Source organism: Myodes glareolus, chromosome 3, assembly GCF_982192425.1.
Source record: "Myodes glareolus chromosome 3, mMyoGla1.1, whole genome shotgun sequence".
NCBI lineage: Eukaryota > Metazoa > Chordata > Mammalia > Rodentia > Cricetidae > Myodes > Myodes glareolus.
Window position 1 is genome coordinate 1,786,722 of NC_142028.1, and position 17,111 is coordinate 1,803,832.

The 17,111-nt window shown below is 35.0% G+C and overlaps 2 protein-coding genes and 1 pseudogene across 2 annotated transcripts; 2 read left to right on the plus strand and 1 right to left on the minus strand.

Annotated features, from left to right (window-relative positions):
* Window positions 1-931: 931 nt before the first annotated feature.
* LOC148122485 (olfactory receptor 5T18-like) lies at window positions 932-1,867 on the plus strand. Its single transcript, XM_087903832.1, has one exon. The coding sequence runs from the start codon at window positions 935-937 to the stop codon at window positions 1,865-1,867; it is 933 nt and encodes a 310-aa protein (XP_087759958.1). The 5' UTR covers window positions 932-934.
* Window positions 1,868-10,403: 8,536 nt separating this feature from the next.
* LOC125399456 (olfactory receptor 5T18-like) lies at window positions 10,404-11,339 on the plus strand. Its single transcript, XM_048432872.3, has one exon. It carries the CDS (start codon window positions 10,404-10,406, stop codon window positions 11,337-11,339), a length of 936 nt encoding a protein of 311 aa, XP_048288829.3.
* A 3,956-nt stretch (window positions 11,340-15,295) lies between these two features.
* Window positions 15,296-16,240, minus strand: LOC148122486 (olfactory receptor 5T9-like; annotated as a pseudogene).
* Between the last annotated feature and the right edge of the window lie 871 nt (window positions 16,241-17,111).

Consider the following 17,111-nt stretch of genomic DNA (forward strand, 5'->3'; position numbering starts at 1 on the left):
CTTTAAATTGATTTTCAATTTTATTAATCAATTCATTTACATAAAATACATTCATGCTTTGTTTATTTAGGGGAATATATCACACATGTGGCAAGGCATCCATGTGGAGACCAGAGGAAAACTTGCAGGGTTTGTTTGTCTCCTTCCTGAATGTGAGTTTCCAGGGATTAAACTCAAGTTGTTAGCTTGGCTGTACAACCTTATGCATGAGCCTCCTCACCAGTCACAATTTTATTAAAACATTTAATAAGATCTAAAAGAGTTAGAATTGTTTAAAAAGTCATGTAAATATTATAATGCGTGAAGATTTTACTCTGTACCATCAACTTACTTCAGCATATTTTACAACCAAAATAGCTTTGGTGAACCATGTTTTTTCCTCAAAATATATTTTTGCTGTGAAATCAGGTTCTCATTCTACAGGTGAAAAATATAATAAATTATGTTACTCGACTGCTGTAAAAACTAAATATCTGCATTTGCATCTTGCTTGTTGCCACTAATAGAAAGTTTGTTTGTCTGAAGTATCAGAGAAAATTTTATCTCTTCGATTTCTTTGCTTGTTCCTTTTAACAGTCTCGTGTGCTTCAAGCTAGCCTCGGTCTTGTGAAGATGATTTTCAGTTTTTGACAATCCTACCTTCAATTCTCAAGCCCAAACTACCACTCTTGACTTTCAGTGTGGACCTTAATACAACTTAAAATGGAAATAAGGAATTGAATGCAGGGATACATTGGCTAGCAGAGCTGGTGGTTTTATAAGAAACATAAGTCATTAGGTCATGAACACATACCATCCGCTGTATTCTTTATTCATGCTTGGGCATTTTACACCATCAGTTGATAAGTGAAGGGGGGGCATGTCTTATTCTCGACTCAATAACTCTACTATTTTCTTAGTGCTATGAATGCTTGTCTTCTGAGTGAATCTCAGAATGGAGAATGTCACTGAAGTGTCTCTGTTCATCCTGAGGGGTCTAACAGACATTGCTGAACTTCAGGTTATCCTGTTCTTCCTGTTTCTAGTTATTTACCTTTTCACACTAATGGGAAACTTGGGACTGATTACAATAGTCATTGGGGACTCCCAGCTCCATATCCCAATGTACTATTTTCTGAGTGTTTTATCATTTATAGATGCCTCCTTTTCTACAATTATCACCCCTAAAATGTTAATAGATTTTATGTCAGAGAAGAAAGTCATATCATTCCTTGGATGTACAACCCAGATGTTTCTTGCTGTCAGTTGTGGAACCACAGAATGCTTTCTCTTGGCTGCAATGGCTTATGACCGCTATGTAGCTATCTATAACCCACTTCTTTATGCCGTGAGCATGTCACCTAGAGTCTACATGTCCCTCATCATTGCTTCCTACACTGGTGGAATTCTGCATGCTTCTATCCACACAGGAGCCACTTCTAGCCTATCTTTTTGTGGATCCAATGAAATTAAGCATTTTTTCTGTGATATCCCTCCTTTACTGGCTATTTCTTGCTCTGACACTAAGGTGAATGAGCTTCTACTCTTCATCTTTGTGAGCTCCATTGAAGTAGTCACTATCTTAATTATCATAATCTCCTATAGTTTCATCCTTTCTGCCATTCTGAAGATGCATTCTGCTGAAGGGAGACAAAAAGTATTCTCTACGTGCGGCTCTCACCTCACTGGGGTGTCCATCTATTACGGAACAATTCTCTTCATGTATATGAGGCCAAGTTCCAATTATGCCTTGGAACATGACATGATAGTGTCCACGTTTTATGCCATTGTGATTCCCATGCTGAATCCCATCATCTACAGTCTCAGGAACAAAGATGTAAAAGAAGCAGTGAGAAGACTTTTAGGGAAAAAAATTATGTCTACATAATGAATTTTTCACTTTAAACCCCAATAAAACACAGATTAATTTTCAGTGCCTTCTTCAAATTCTGTTAGTAATTTATTATTTAATTTTAATTGAGCTTTTCTATCCTCATTTAACATTTTAAGGTAAAGATGAAAATTCAAGTGCAAATGGATCAAAGCCCTAATAAAACCAGACACAATGAACCTGATAGAGAAAGTAGAGAGAAACCATGAACACACTGGCACAGGAGACAATTTTCTGAACATAATACCAATAGAACAGAAACTAAGATTTAAAAAGTAATAATTGGGACTTCGTGAAATTGAAAAACTTCTGAAAGGCAAAGGCACTGTGAATTAAAGAAAGCAATAGCCTACAGAATATGGAAAAATTTCTACCAACTTGACATCTGAGAGAGAACTAGGATCCAAAATATATAGAGAACTCTAAAAACTAGGTATCAAAAATCAAACAACCCAATTGAAAATGGGGCACAGATATAAACAGGTAATCCTTAGTAGAAGAAACTCAAATGGCTGAGAAATACTAAAAGAAATGTTGAGTGTCCTTAGTCATCAGGGAAATGCCAATCAAAACTACTTTGAAGTTCCATTTCACACCTTTCAAAATGATGAAGATCAATAATTCAAACAATTGCTCTTGTTGGTGAGGATGTAGAGCAAGGAGACCACTTCTGCATTTCTGGTGGGAGGAAAAACTTATACAACAACTACAGAAACCAATATAGCAGTGACTCAGAAAATTGTGAATCAGTCTAACTCAAGATCCATTTATCCTACCACTTCTTAGTATGTACCCAAATGACACTTGGGCATACCCATTCTACTGCAGGCCCATTATTCAAATATGTTAATTGCAGCTTTATTCATAATAGCCAGAAATTGCAAACAACATTGATATCCCTCAACCAACAAACAGATAACAAAAATATGGTATATTTGTTTTTATATAATGAAATATTACTCAGTTCTTATAAAATTGATATCATAAAATTTACAGACACATGGATACAATTGGAAAAAATTATCCCAAGTGATATAACCAAAACCCCAAAGACAAATATCGCACATATTCACTTATGAGTGGATATTGATTGTTAAGCAAATTATTATCATGTTATAATCCACTAACCCAGAGAGGTAAGAGCTCTAGGGAGGATGTATGGCTCTCTCTAGGATGAGGAAATAGAGTAGAATTTACAGGTCAACTGGAGGCTTGTGGGGAAAGGAGCAGGAGGGATCAGGTTGGTGGGAAGAAAGAGTATAGGGAGAACACCTGAAACTGGGGAGTATTTGGGGAGTTGTGTGGAAGTCTAGTTGATTGAACTTCCTGGAATCTATGAGTGTTACTAGTAATAGAGGATAAAGAGTCTGAAACAGACATATATTATTGTCAGTCAAAATAGTTACCAATAGTCAGACTGGGTTAGTTTCATTTGAGTTGTTGTCAAACAGGGTCCAATGGAGATACCAAAGCTGCCTAGGCTGTTACTAGGACAGAGGGTTGCTCTCAAAAATCAACAATCAGAGCCCATTTGCAAGGACAAAATACACATAGCTCATTGAATGTAGAGAGGTTGACCTGGTGCCTACAGGGAGCTTTTATTTATAGCACCTTGTCTCTCATAGAGAACATAGTCTGCAGGCTAAGAAGAAAAAGAATACTGACATGAACCAAGACTCCTTAAAGAAACAAACATTTCTGCATGCAAGGTTTCTGTGAAAATGTTGGCACAGAACTTGTTGGAGTGGTCAACCAATGTCTGATTTAACTTGAGGCCCACGGCACAGGTGAGTGACCATGACCTGTCTTGCCTGGATAAAATGGAGACTAGATAGCCAGAGACCTAGGGTTTTGGGGGAGTAACTAAACATGAATGCCCAAACAGCAGAGCAAAACAAACAAACAAAAGAGGAGAACGCTGATTCCTAATGATATCCTGCTTTACTCATTGTTGTCTTGTCGGTAATCATCAGAAAGACTCCCCCAGGCATCAGGGGCGTACAGAGATTCACAGACAGACATTATGTGAAGAGAATCTAAACTGAAGTTCTTCATTATCTCTACCACATTAGAGATTGGAGAGCCTGGCAGAAGAAAACGAAAGACTGTAGGAGTCACAGGCAATGGAGGAAATTATGGGAACATGGCTCTTTGAATCAGCTAAGCCGGTTCACATGGGCTCATAGAGACGTTCGAAGCAAGCATGGGTCCTGTAAGGATCTGTACCAGGTCCTCTGTGTATGTTATGGCTGTAGGTTTGGTGATATTGAGGGACTCTTAACAGTGGGAACTCGCCCATCTCTTTTTGCCACTTTTCTTATTAGGTTCCAGTCTCTCAAGAAGGGTCTTTGTCATGCCTTGTTGTATCTTGTTTAACCACATTTTGTTGTATCCTGGAACCCTGTTCTGTTTTCTAACAGGAAATGGAGGGAAAGTGGATCTGAGGGAGGAGGGAGGTATGGAGAACTGGGAGGAGTCGAAAAAAGGAAAGCTGTGCTTGATATGTGATCCACGAGAGAAGAATTTATTTAAAATACAAATGACAAAAGCATTTCTTTTTTATCTTATTCAGTTCATGTATTCATTTAAATCCATACACATATGTTTATACACATATTGATATTAACGGTATTCATTTGCTGTGTTTGAAGTAAGCAAATGCTATATAACAAATTACTTAAACAATAGAAGTAATCTTACCACACTTCCTGATGACAGACATGCCAAACTGTGATATGGAAGCTGATTTCTTCTGAGGCTGTTCTCTGTCATTCCCACTGTCTCCATATACTCTTCTCTCTATAAATGCCTATACATTAATCTTCCTTGTGCAGATATTTAACAATTAAATAAAGGCTTCTATAGGCATACTCTTTTATCTCATTGATATTATAAGTAATACGATTTTGAATAGAGTAAAATTCAGAGGAAAACCGTAGTGATTCTATAAATATGAATATGCATAAATAATTTATACACATATATGTGTACACACAGACACACACATTTATTCAACTTTTAAAAGGGTATAATCCTATATAACCATAAAATCCAAATTTTTTAAAACACATACTTGTAGTATATGTTGTAGCATCATATTTATATCTTACCAGACTAAGCACATATTATCAAACTAATGGGAAAATATATAAGCACCCAGACTAGTTTATATTTTTATTTACTCAATGGTGTTCAATTTCAGCTGAAAACTATCTCCTTCTTCATTTTATCTATGAATTTGCAGCAGTCTAAGCATAAATAGTGATTTTGACACCTTGTAAAAGGAACGGTGAGCCACTTCCTGCCACCCGCCTGGCTAGCTTTATCCGAAATAATTACACGGAAATTGTATTCTTTTAAACACTGCCTGGCCCATTTTCTTCAGTCCCTTATTAGCTAACTCTCACATATTAATTAACCCATTTCTAATAATATGTATATCACCACGAGGTGGTGGCTTACTGGAAGGATTCTAACCTACATCCATCTTGGGCCGGAGCTTCATGGCAACTGCCTACTGCCTTCCTCCCAGCATCTTGTTCTGTTTACTCTGCCTACCTAATTTTCTGTCCTATCAAAGGGCCAAAGCAGTTTCTTTATTAACCAATGAAAGTAACACATAGACAGATGACCCTCCTCCATCACCACCTCATATTAAATGCTCACTTTCCTGAATTTAATTATCACTGTGCTTATTTGGGAAGGTGTATGTCTTCGTGACTTGTTAAATCATCCATTGCACTGACAATACATACATTACTGATCCAGACAGAGGTTTATGTGTGCTCATCACTTAAGAGGCTGATGCAAGAAAATGTTTAATCTGAGAACAGTGTTTTCTCCATGGTAAGATCTTGCTAATGACAGTAAGTAATACAGAATTCTGCACAAAAGTAGTGGTAATTACAAATGTTTTATTTAAATCACACACACACACACACACACACACACACACACACACATACACACAAATCCATAGAGTGCCGTTCTAAAAGTAAGATACAACTGTCTGTAAGTTACAGTTCCTTCTTAGGCTAAGGCTTCTTCCATTTTGTATGAGAATCTCCAAAGTATGAATCTCAGTTACCACCCAGGCTTAGGTTCTATTCTGCTTTTACTGAAAACAGTTTATTCAGAAAAAGGTCACACTTTGAAATGTAATTTTTCCTTCATGTAAAAATTTACCACTTCATCTTTGAGGCTGTCACTGATAAAGTCATTTAGGAAGTGTATATGTATATATGAATAATATGTTGTTTTATCCCATAATAGTGATAAATTACTTGATACTTAAAATATTTCAAAAATCCATGCATTCTTGTAATTATTAACTATTAATTTCAAATGTGTGTTCTAAATTTAGTTCATAAAAATAAAATCAGACACACTGAACATATTTATTTTTTTCTTCATTCTCCTTGGGAGAAACCAAAACACTGAACTTTGATCTTTGAAAACAGGCCAAGTAATCTTGCTAGCAAATTGATCCCTGAGGAAGACCACGTGGTGGATGATGCTCAGGGCCCCGATGCTGGCACAGAGAAAAATCCTGTACTTCTCTGCTTATGTTCACAGTAGTTCCCTGCAGTGCTCTTAAAACAAATCTGCCTGAGAAAATTTCCCTTTTGTAGAGACCCAAGAATAATATTCAGGGTGACTTAACTCTGTATTTAAAGAATGTATGGGGAAATAGATGAAAGCATTGATAGCATGCTAAATAAATGCTGTAGTACAGAAATGTTCATGTTGTTAATTGTATTTCATATATTCTTTGTGAGGAAATATTGACAGTTAGCATCATTTTACATGCATGATATTGGAAGGTTTATTCATTTACTTTGGCTGGTGGTGTTTTCCATTCACAAACTTTGACTCACAGTAAGTATTCTTAAAATTGGCAAAGTTTAGATCTGTTAGGATGAAATAGGGATCTACGGAAGAACCAAGTAAGCTCCTAGCATTTTTGCCTTATCCAAGTAAATATCAAGCTATGTGCAGAACAACAGAGTTGATAGAACAGAAGTCTCTGAATGATGAATGTAATTTTAGAGATACTTGCTGATTCCTTGACAGGAGGAGAAAGCATGCAATGTGCATTAACGTTTAAATGTTTTCAAGTATCCTATATACATCTACAAAAAGTAAAATCTAAAAATAAACAAAAAATGATCTGTAAAGCTTCTTTCTCCTCTCATTATATATAGTAAGTAAGTAAGTAAGTAAGTAAGCAATCAGAGTTTAATGACCAGCCTTGTACCAGACACACTATCATATTCATGCTCCTCTGAGCAAAACTTTACAGAAAACACAAAAGAGACAACATCATTTAAATTGAGTTCTGACAAGTTACTTGACTTTTCTAGATTCTTCATTGAAAATGAATGCATACCAGTACTACCAATAACCTTCCATATGGTTTGTAGTATTAATGGCCTATTTTTTCATTGATTGCTGTTATATCTACAGATGCGTAGGTTTACATATACACATACATGAAAATGGATATATTCATATACACATAAGTATAACCCACTCAGTCTGTATGTATGTTTACAAGAATGACCATTTGATAATGGTTTACCATAGTTTGAAACATTGTCCTTGTATTTGTAGGCCAGGGTAGGTAACCTGCCACTCACTATGTGGCCCATGGTGACTTAAAATTCACAATAATTATCCTGCTTCAGCCTTACAGTACTAGGATGACAGGCAAAGGGTGGACAACTCACATTCAACATTATTAAATGATTCAAGGACTGGTTGTTTTTATTTTTGTAAATTTCAATAACTTACCTTTGTATTCATCAAGGTCAGCAAACTTAGACCTGTCTTAGGACAGATGCAACACAATGTCCCAACAGCACAATATTTACAGTTATAATAACTAAAAACAAATGAAACTCACTATAATGTAACAAACTAAATTGTAGAGATCTGGGCCCAGGGATGATGGTTGTGATAATAGCAATAAACTAATATTTTGAAAATTATATTTTTCAATAAGCAATATAAAAATAAAGAGAGAATGCGATTAATAAATAAAATAGAGTATTCAAAATATTTTGGATCTAATTTTGATAAAGCAGTATTGCAATATACATTAATAATTTGCATATTCATGTATTTTAAAAGAATTAAATATTTGACTTTGTTTTTTCTCACATATTTTATGATATATTTTTAATATTTGTTTTTTATCTAATGTTAGATAATTGCTAAATTAACACATATCACTATAAAACCTCATTTCTTATTAATCTTGATTTATCACTCTATCTGGTATGTAACAGGCCCTTCTTTGTAAATTTAATCCCTAATTTAGTCCTTCTGCTTGGCCATACAACATCACATAGGTTAGTTATTGTAAAATATTGATATTTTAACGAGAAGCAAATTTTGAGAACTTGAGTTCATGAAGTATGAAAAGAAGACACACTGAACTATCATGTTCTATATTCATATCTCTAGATAAATATTTCAGAGAATCCTTGGAATGTTTTATACGGAGATGATAATTTCTTGTGATTTTTGGTTAGACTGAAAACTGTACTTCATACCAATTATCAGGAATTTGTTGTCAAAATATGTTTGTTCATTAGCAATGCTAGTATATTTTGGTAAAAATTCTGGCTAGTCACAAAAAAGTACACATATATAAAATCATGAAAATAAACATTTTTAATGTAGATATAATTCCATCATAGACATCATGTTTTTAATCACTGTCATTAAGAAGTAATTTTGGCATCAATGAATTCTTCATTTTAAAGTTTACATGTGGACTGAATTGCAATTGCTCCAGTCTCTGTAAATTTTATCACTTTTCCTTTTTTAAGAAAACAGGATTGACACATTTCATGAATATAGAAAGAAATTTTTATACAATTGTCACTTGCAGATCTTCTTTGTTATCTCAATAATACACCTTGATGTTTTCTTTTCACATGAATTATTTTCTAGCTACAAACACACACACACACACACACACACACACAATTTATATCCATGTTTTGAATATGAAAAGAAATGTGAGTGTTCATCTTTCAAAATATAGCTAATTTTGATAAGCATAATAATATCCAGTTCTATCCATTTTTCACATATTATTTTACTTTTAGTTATCGAAGAATGAAATTTTATTTTATATATACACCATATTTCTTTTGTCCATTCATGCCACTAGATGTTTAGGCTGATTCCACTTCTTTGTTTTTAGGAAGAGTAAATCAAGAAACATAAATATTCAGTTATCTCTGTGGTAGGACAAGGAGACCTTTGAGAAATTTGAACAGGGAGAGATCATACGCAATCAGCATTTAGATTTTACAGAAACATCATGCAAATTTTCATTGTAGTTGCCTGTGTTTCTTCACTTAGTAGATGATTTAAGTATTCTTCTTTCTTGAGTACCTGCTGTCATCTATTTTCTTGCTGATGTGTTGATACAGAATCTAAAACCAATTTCAATTCGCAACTTCCTTCCTGCCTAATAATGTTGAACAATATTTTAACTCATTTTGATCATTTATATTTCTTTCTTTCAGAACTATCTATTCTGTTCTTTGGTCCATTTATTTCCTGTAAGGCTTGATTCATTGACATATTGTGGATGTTCTGTATAATTCCTAGATATTAACAATCCCTTATGTAACAAATAAAGAACTAATATTAGGGCTATCAAGGATGTAGATGTTCTTCATTCTGATAATTATTTCCATTGTTGAACAAAGCTATTTAACTTCCTATGATTCTATCTGTCAGTTACATAGATTATAGTCTATGCTGTGAGAGCTCTTTTCAGAATGTTTTTGCCTGAATTTTGAAGCATTTCCCCTGCATTTTCCTCTAACACTTTCTGTAATTCATGTATTATATTATAATAACTGATGCATTTAGAATTATTTTTGAGTCAAGTAAGATTGGTGTATAATTTCATTCTATTTACATGTGAATGCCTCATTCTCCGATCACCACTCACAGAAAAATATTGGTTCTTATATTTTTTGATGTCTTTGTCAAAAGTTTCAATATGATTTATTGAACATATACAAATATATGTGTGTATCTATATATTCTGTGTCTCTTTCTATTCAGTTAATTTACATACATAGAATGTAGTGGTACACACTGTCTTTGATATTATGGTTTTGTAAAAGAGTTTGAAATCATATATTGTGATAAATTCACCCTTGTTTTCTGGGAGAACATCTTAGTCTTGTTCAGAGAGTTTTGTTCCCCCTTTTAATTTAGGATTGTTTTGTTTTAGTCTGTGAAGAATATTATTTAAATTTTGGTGGTGATTGCCTTGTGCCAATAGTAAAATTTAAGTAATGTGCCCATCACCACAATATGAAAAAATATTATATTCTATTTCATTGTTTATAAGTGGCATATGATACCACTGTGTAACCATTTTCTTCTAGACAACTGAGTATATGAAGACATGATCTATGATCATTAACTCCCACTACTTATCTGCTGGATTGTGAACAGTAAACTGAGTATCTTTGATATGGCTTTATGAGATTTCAACATGAAGAACACCACAGAAGCAACTACATTTATTCTCAAGGGACTCACTGACAACTCTGAACTACAGATCATTCTCTTCTTCCTCTTTCTAGCGATTTACCTTTTTACTCTAATGGGGAATGTAGGACTAATCGCATTAGTCATTGGAGATCCACAACTCCACACCCCCATGTACTGCTTCCTCAGTGGACTGTCTTCTGTGGATGCCGGCTATTCCTCAGATATCACGCCAAATATGTTAGTGGATTTTATGTCAAAAAACAAAATCATTTCATTTCATGGCTGTGCAGCACAGATGTTTCTTGCTATTACATTTGGAACAACAGAAGGTTTTCTCTTAGCAGCAATGGCTTATGATCGCTATGTAGCCATTCACAACCCACTTATGTATGCAGTGAGCATGTCTCCTAGAGTCTATGTGTCACTCATCATTGCTTCCTATGCTGGTGGAATTCTGCATGCTGTTGTCCACACAGTGACCACGTTCAGCCTTTCTTTCTGTCGTTCCAATGAAATTAGACATATATTTTGTGATATACGTCCTCTACTTGCTATTTCCTGCTCTGACACGTATGTAAATGAGCTTCTGCTCTTCTTCTTTGTGAGTTCCATAGAACTAGTCACCATCCTGATTATTCTGGTCTCTTATGCTTTTATTTTGTTGTCAATTCTTAAGATGAATTCAGTTGAAGGGAGGAGAAAAGTGTTCTCTACGTGTGGAGCTCACCTCACTGGTGTTTTGATTTTTTATGGCACTATCCTCTTCATGTATGTAAGACCTAGTTCCAGTTATTCCTTGGAGCGTGATATGATAGTGTCATCATTTTATACCATTGGGATTCCAATGCTCAATCCCATCATCTACAGTCTGAGGAACAAAGATGTAAAAGAGGCAATGAGAAGAGTATTGAGAAAAAATTTTCATATTAAATATTAAATTAAAACTAAACTCCATTTTAAGTTTATCTTTATGACATGCTCTTAATAAACACTTTAAATATATTTTATTACTTATTTTATGTTGCATTTTCATCTTCTCCCATAATACATCCAAACATAATATCACCATTGCTTGTGAGTGCTTACACCATGTGAGCTGACCTACAAGAGTCAAGACAATTCTCCGAACCAATCACCCATCTCAGCCTAGAAGCTCTGTGATTACAAATGCATGTTGTCATCTTTGGTTTTCTGTGTATTTTAGGGATTCAAGTTCATAGCCTCACACTGGCTGGTTAATGCTTTGCAAAATGAGCCATCTGCCTTCAATTCAGTGCTTAATTATTGAAGAATGTAAAATTCCATTTAAGTTTAATAATCATTATTTTTAATTATTCATTGTCATTACTTATCCGTTTTCAAAATTAAGATAATAGTCATATTCAGCTTTATACATGGTATTTACATAGCTGAAGATGTGGCATCTGTTTACTTCTGAAAATCTGTATCTGTGCAAACAGATATTCCAGGCATAATCACATACAAATCTGCTAAAATGATTGATAATAGGGTGTTAGATTCAGTTGATAATTCTTACACATTTCTTTATGCTTATTTTTCCCCATGGCATTAGCCATACTCACGCTTTTATTTTGGATGCATAAAGCATGTTTGATTTCATTGGGGTACTGTTGAAGAAAACACTATTTTAGAGAAATGTGTTTTATGTCTCATATCTATATGACATTTTTGAGATAGGTTTCTCTGTAGCTTTGGAGCCTGTGCTAGAACTAGCTCTTGTAGACTAGGCTGGCTTCGATTTCACAGAGATTCACCCTCCCCTTCTTCCCTAGTGCTGGGATTAAAGTCATGTGCCACTACTTTTGGGTATAATTTAAATAAAATTTTAAGTTGATGTTGGAAATCAAAGACTATTGGAACCAATTTGAATTAATTGCATTTCTTTTCTTGTAAAAAGTCATTGTGTTTTATGAAGAGTAATATCTTAGTTTGAGCATATTATCCACCACTGCCTGTGGTTTACTATGGCATATAATTGCAAGGTTGTTTATAATAGAGACTTTTAATAGTATGAGAATGTTACATGGAAATTTCTGACTTGTTGGTAATCTGACTTGTTGCTAATTCACTGTCAGGATTTTCTGCGTTTTACCATGTGAAGAAATCATGACTTATTTCTTGGTGTCAGAAAAATAAACTAAAATTAAATAAAATACTCTCGGTGATTATGGAAATTGATAGACCTACCTATGGTACACAAAAGAAGACAATGACTCACTTTCTCCCAGAATCTTTCAGTAACAAATAATTCATTATTTAAGACTTACCTGATTACTCATTCCCTGACTAAATCCAATCTCAGGACAGTTGGTTAAGTCTATAACAGTCAGAACAATATTACACCCATGGGTACATCTTACCTAGAAGGTTCCCATTGTAATTTGCAGAGTTAACAGCTGTTTAATAATGTCGATGCCTACTCTCCCTTATTAGCCTGCATAGATCTCTTGCAATAATTAAGTTAAGAAGTAGAGAGAAGTTATTCAGAACAACTATAGCTTGATTTTTCCATATTATATATTGTGGGACCTAGGTTGCCTTCAGGAACTGGGTCTTATATAATTCTAGTGTGCAAGCAAGAGGAATAACAAGAATCTATGTTGTATTGGAGCTTCTGTGTCATTTGTAACCAATGACTCTTATGTGTGTCTCCCATATCTAAGTATAATAACCCAAAGGTCCTAGAAACATCATTATCAAGCTAAACAGGGTCTTTTCGTTCTAATTATTCTTAAATGTATTTTAGCTGGATGTTGGCTTTTAGGTTTCCATATTGACTTTTCCTAAACCACTTAGGTACAGCACCTTCACTCTATGCTTACTGGTTTTTCTCCTCTGCCAAATTTCCTCCTACATTTAATTTTACCTTTATTCTTTCTTACCACCTTTCCTTACTGCATTCCTCCTAACTGGCTTCCTTGCAATTTCCTCTCATGCACATCCATGTTTACACACAAAGTAGAACCCACATGCTAGAGTTAACATGAAGCAATTGTCTTTCTAGAACTGGGTCATCACACAGTACACTTTTCTGAGCAAAACTTTCTTGTCAGTGGAAATAAATGGGCTGCTCCTGCTTGACAGATCAAATGAACTGAGAAACTGATGTCAAATAATTGTTTTCATGGATCTCAAAATCACAATTTAGCTTTCAATAGGAATATTCCATTACATATAAAATATGTATATGAGTATATAAATATGTGTGTATGTGCAAGTGTGGTTTTGTAGCAAAAGGCCATGAATTTGGAGGAGTGAGGAGGAACATATAGGAGGGTTTGTTGGGAGGAAAGGTAAGGGATAGTGGTATAATTATACTACAATATCAAAAAGCAGAAAAAACACACTTAAAAATGAAGATAATCATAGACCACAGAGAAACAACCAATGAAAATAAAGAAAAAAACCAGTGTGGTTTTATGAAATGACTATGTAGATAAAGATTCCTGATAATAGATAATATATTTGCCTGACCACATGAGTTTTATCTCTGTAATATCAAAGGTGTAAGGACAGAATAGATCCCTGTCTCCAAGCTGTCTTCTGACTTTTTGCCATGTATCATGGCATGTAAACACACACAGACACATGATGGGTAGATGTAACAAATGACTTTTTAATTCATGTAGTTTGATTAAAATGTTGTGTTCAGATTTTTTGGTTTATTTCAAAGAAACAATAGAGCTGGAGGTAAAAAAAAATGTTTCATTGTAAGAAATGTGAATTTATTCACAAAATTACTTCTCAAGTAGTCATCCTATGAAAAAGTTTTCCTTCTGGGAAAAACATGCTTTGAGAATCTCTACTTGAGGATTTTGCATTTGGGACTGTTACATAGTGCTTGCTAACAGTTTATCATAAATTACACAAGAATCATTTAATCACAGGGGCCTGAATACCCAATTTCTTCTTAAGTGTAGCAAATTTAACCATGTATTTGTGACCAAGAACAATATTCACATAAAATATTTAATTAAATTTTATCAAAATTATTTGGTATGCAGAAAAAAAACCTCATTTTTAAAAAATGTTACCTGAGAAAGAGTAAGATGATTGATGTCTTAAAATAATTTCTATAGATGTCTGTTAGGGTTTGCAAGAAAGTTGACTCTAGAGGGGTTCCCAAGTCCAATGAGATGTCCCCAGCTTGTTCCTTGGGCAACAGAGGAGAGAGTGCCTAAACTGGCCTTGTCCCATAGCCACACTGATGAATTCCTTACATATCACCATAGAACCTTCATCTGGAGATAGATGGAGATAGAGACAGAGTCCCATATTGGAGCACTGGACTGAGCTTCCAAGGTCCAAATGAGGAGCAGAAGGAGGGAGAACATGAACAAGGAAGTCAGGAACGCGAGGGTTGCGTTGCAGAGTCGGTGGGATTGATATAATGGGAGCTCACCAAGGCCAGCTGGACTGGGAGTGATGGAGCATGTGATCAAACCGGACTCAAGAAATGTGGCTGTCAATGAAGTCTGACTGACAAGCCAAGAACAATGGTACTGGGTTTTGATTCTACTGCATGGACTGGCTTTGTGGGAGCCTGGTTTGTTTGGATGCTCACCTTCACAGACCTGGATGGAGGGGGGAGGACCTTGGACTTCCCCACGGGGCAGGGAACCCTGACTGCTCTTATGGCTGGAGAGGGAAGAATAGGAGGGGAGGGGGAGGGAAAAGGGAGGTGGGGAGGAAGTGGCAATTTTTAATAAGTAAATAGATTTTAAAAAAATAATAATTTCTAATATATTACATACCATTAATTAAAGTCATGACATGCTTGTAATTTGTAACCATGCACATTCCATGCAAACATGGATTAATGACTAAATTTTATCTGTTTTTTAATATATATATATACATTTATACTAATTATTAACCAAATTTTCTCCACAATTTCTTCATTTCTGCTTTTACATCTTTGTTCCATAGACTGTAGATGATGGGATTCAGCATGGGTATCACAATGGTGTAAAATATTGACACTACCATGTCATGGTTTGACGCAGAGCTGGAACTTGGCCTCATATAACTAAGAAGATTGTACCAGGGTAAATAGACACTCCAGGGAGGTGGGAGCCACATGTAGAGAACACTTTTATTCTACTCTCAGAAGAGTACAAGTTCAGAATGGCAAAGAGAATGAATCCATAGGAGATCAGAACAATCAGGATGGTAATGATCTCAATGAATCCCACCAAGTATAAGAGTAGAAGCTCATTGATATGTGTACCAGAACAAGAGAGAGCAAGCAATGGTGGGATGTCACAGATCTGCAGAAGGACAGACCGAAAGTGGCCACTGTGGGTGTAGCACCGTGCAGAGCTCCAATGGCATAGGAAGCAATAATGAGTGGCACATAGACTCTGGGTGACATGGTTACTGCATATAGAAGTGGGTTGCAGATGACTACATAGCAGTCATAAGCCATTGCTGTCAGCAGAAGGAATTCTGTGGTTCCTAAAGTAACAAAGAGAAACATCTGTGTTGCACATCCAAGAAGTTAGATGGATTTATCTTCTTTCAGGAAATTGACCAACATTTAGGGGGTAACAGCTTTAGAATAGCAAGCATCCAAGAAAGACAAAATACTAAGGAGATAGTACACGGGGTTGTGTAATCGAGAATTCCCAATGACCAAAACCACCAGTCCAAAATTTCCTATCAGAGTGAAGAGATAGATAGCAAGAAACAGTAAAAATAGGAGGACCTGCAGTTCTGCGTCATCTGTGAAGCCCAAGAGTATAAAAGCTTGGCAGCTTCTGTCACATTCTGTAAGGGAATCTTGAAGACATCCATGGCTGATTCCAATCATTCCATATTGGATTTGGTTTATATATTGCACATATATAAAATCCCATATAAAAAACTGTCTCATTGTATCTACATTTGGTTCTGAGGGCATAGTAAAATGCTTGGTAATAATGGTGTGGGAAATGTCAAGTAAATTTTTTGAAAGCAGACAGATCTCACTATATGAGGTAAAATAAAAAGATAATTACACTTACTTGTTGAATATAAGTTTATAAATTTAAAAGTCCAACAGCTAAAACAGATTTTTATCCAAAAAATTGCCCATTTGTCTCTTCAAATTATAGTTTTTACATTTTCATGTTTTATTATGCTACATTTTTACTTTAAAATACTATATATTTATGTACATGTAGATGATTTCAACATTTTGAATTAAAATAAAACTATCACATCCCCAACCTTTTATTCAAAACCACTTTCAAGTATTTTATCTCAAAGTTCTCTATGTCCTCCAACCTCATCTCTACTTGAGAGCCTATTTTTTTTATTGTTTATACAAACGTAAATATGTATGCATAAGTATATAAATACAACCTCTGGGCCCATTTTTGTTGTTTGTGTATATATGCTTCTTGGATGGTCACTCCGCTTTGGACAACCTATGTGGGCCTATTAACTGGGAGAGGCTAATCCTTCTTCCTGCATTAATAGGCCAGTTGTAGATCTGTCTAGGAGAAGCATCCCATGAAAATTTAGCCTCTTCCATTTAACATGTCCATTCATATTACCATTGGCTATTTCCTGTTTGTGTAGCTGTTTTGATTATCAAAGACCCACAAAAAAGGAGTAAATTTAAACTATTATAATGGAAAGTACATACTTGTGTAACAGTCCTTGTTGTGTTGCAAATACACCTAATATTATCTGTTAATATTTC

Coding starts and splice junctions, on each gene's coding strand:
- LOC125399456 (XM_048432872.3), top strand. CDS start 10,404: ATGAAGAACACCACAGAAGCAACTACATTTATTCTCAAGGGACTCACT.
- LOC148122485 (XM_087903832.1), top strand. CDS start 935: ATGGAGAATGTCACTGAAGTGTCTCTGTTCATCCTGAGGGGTCTAACA.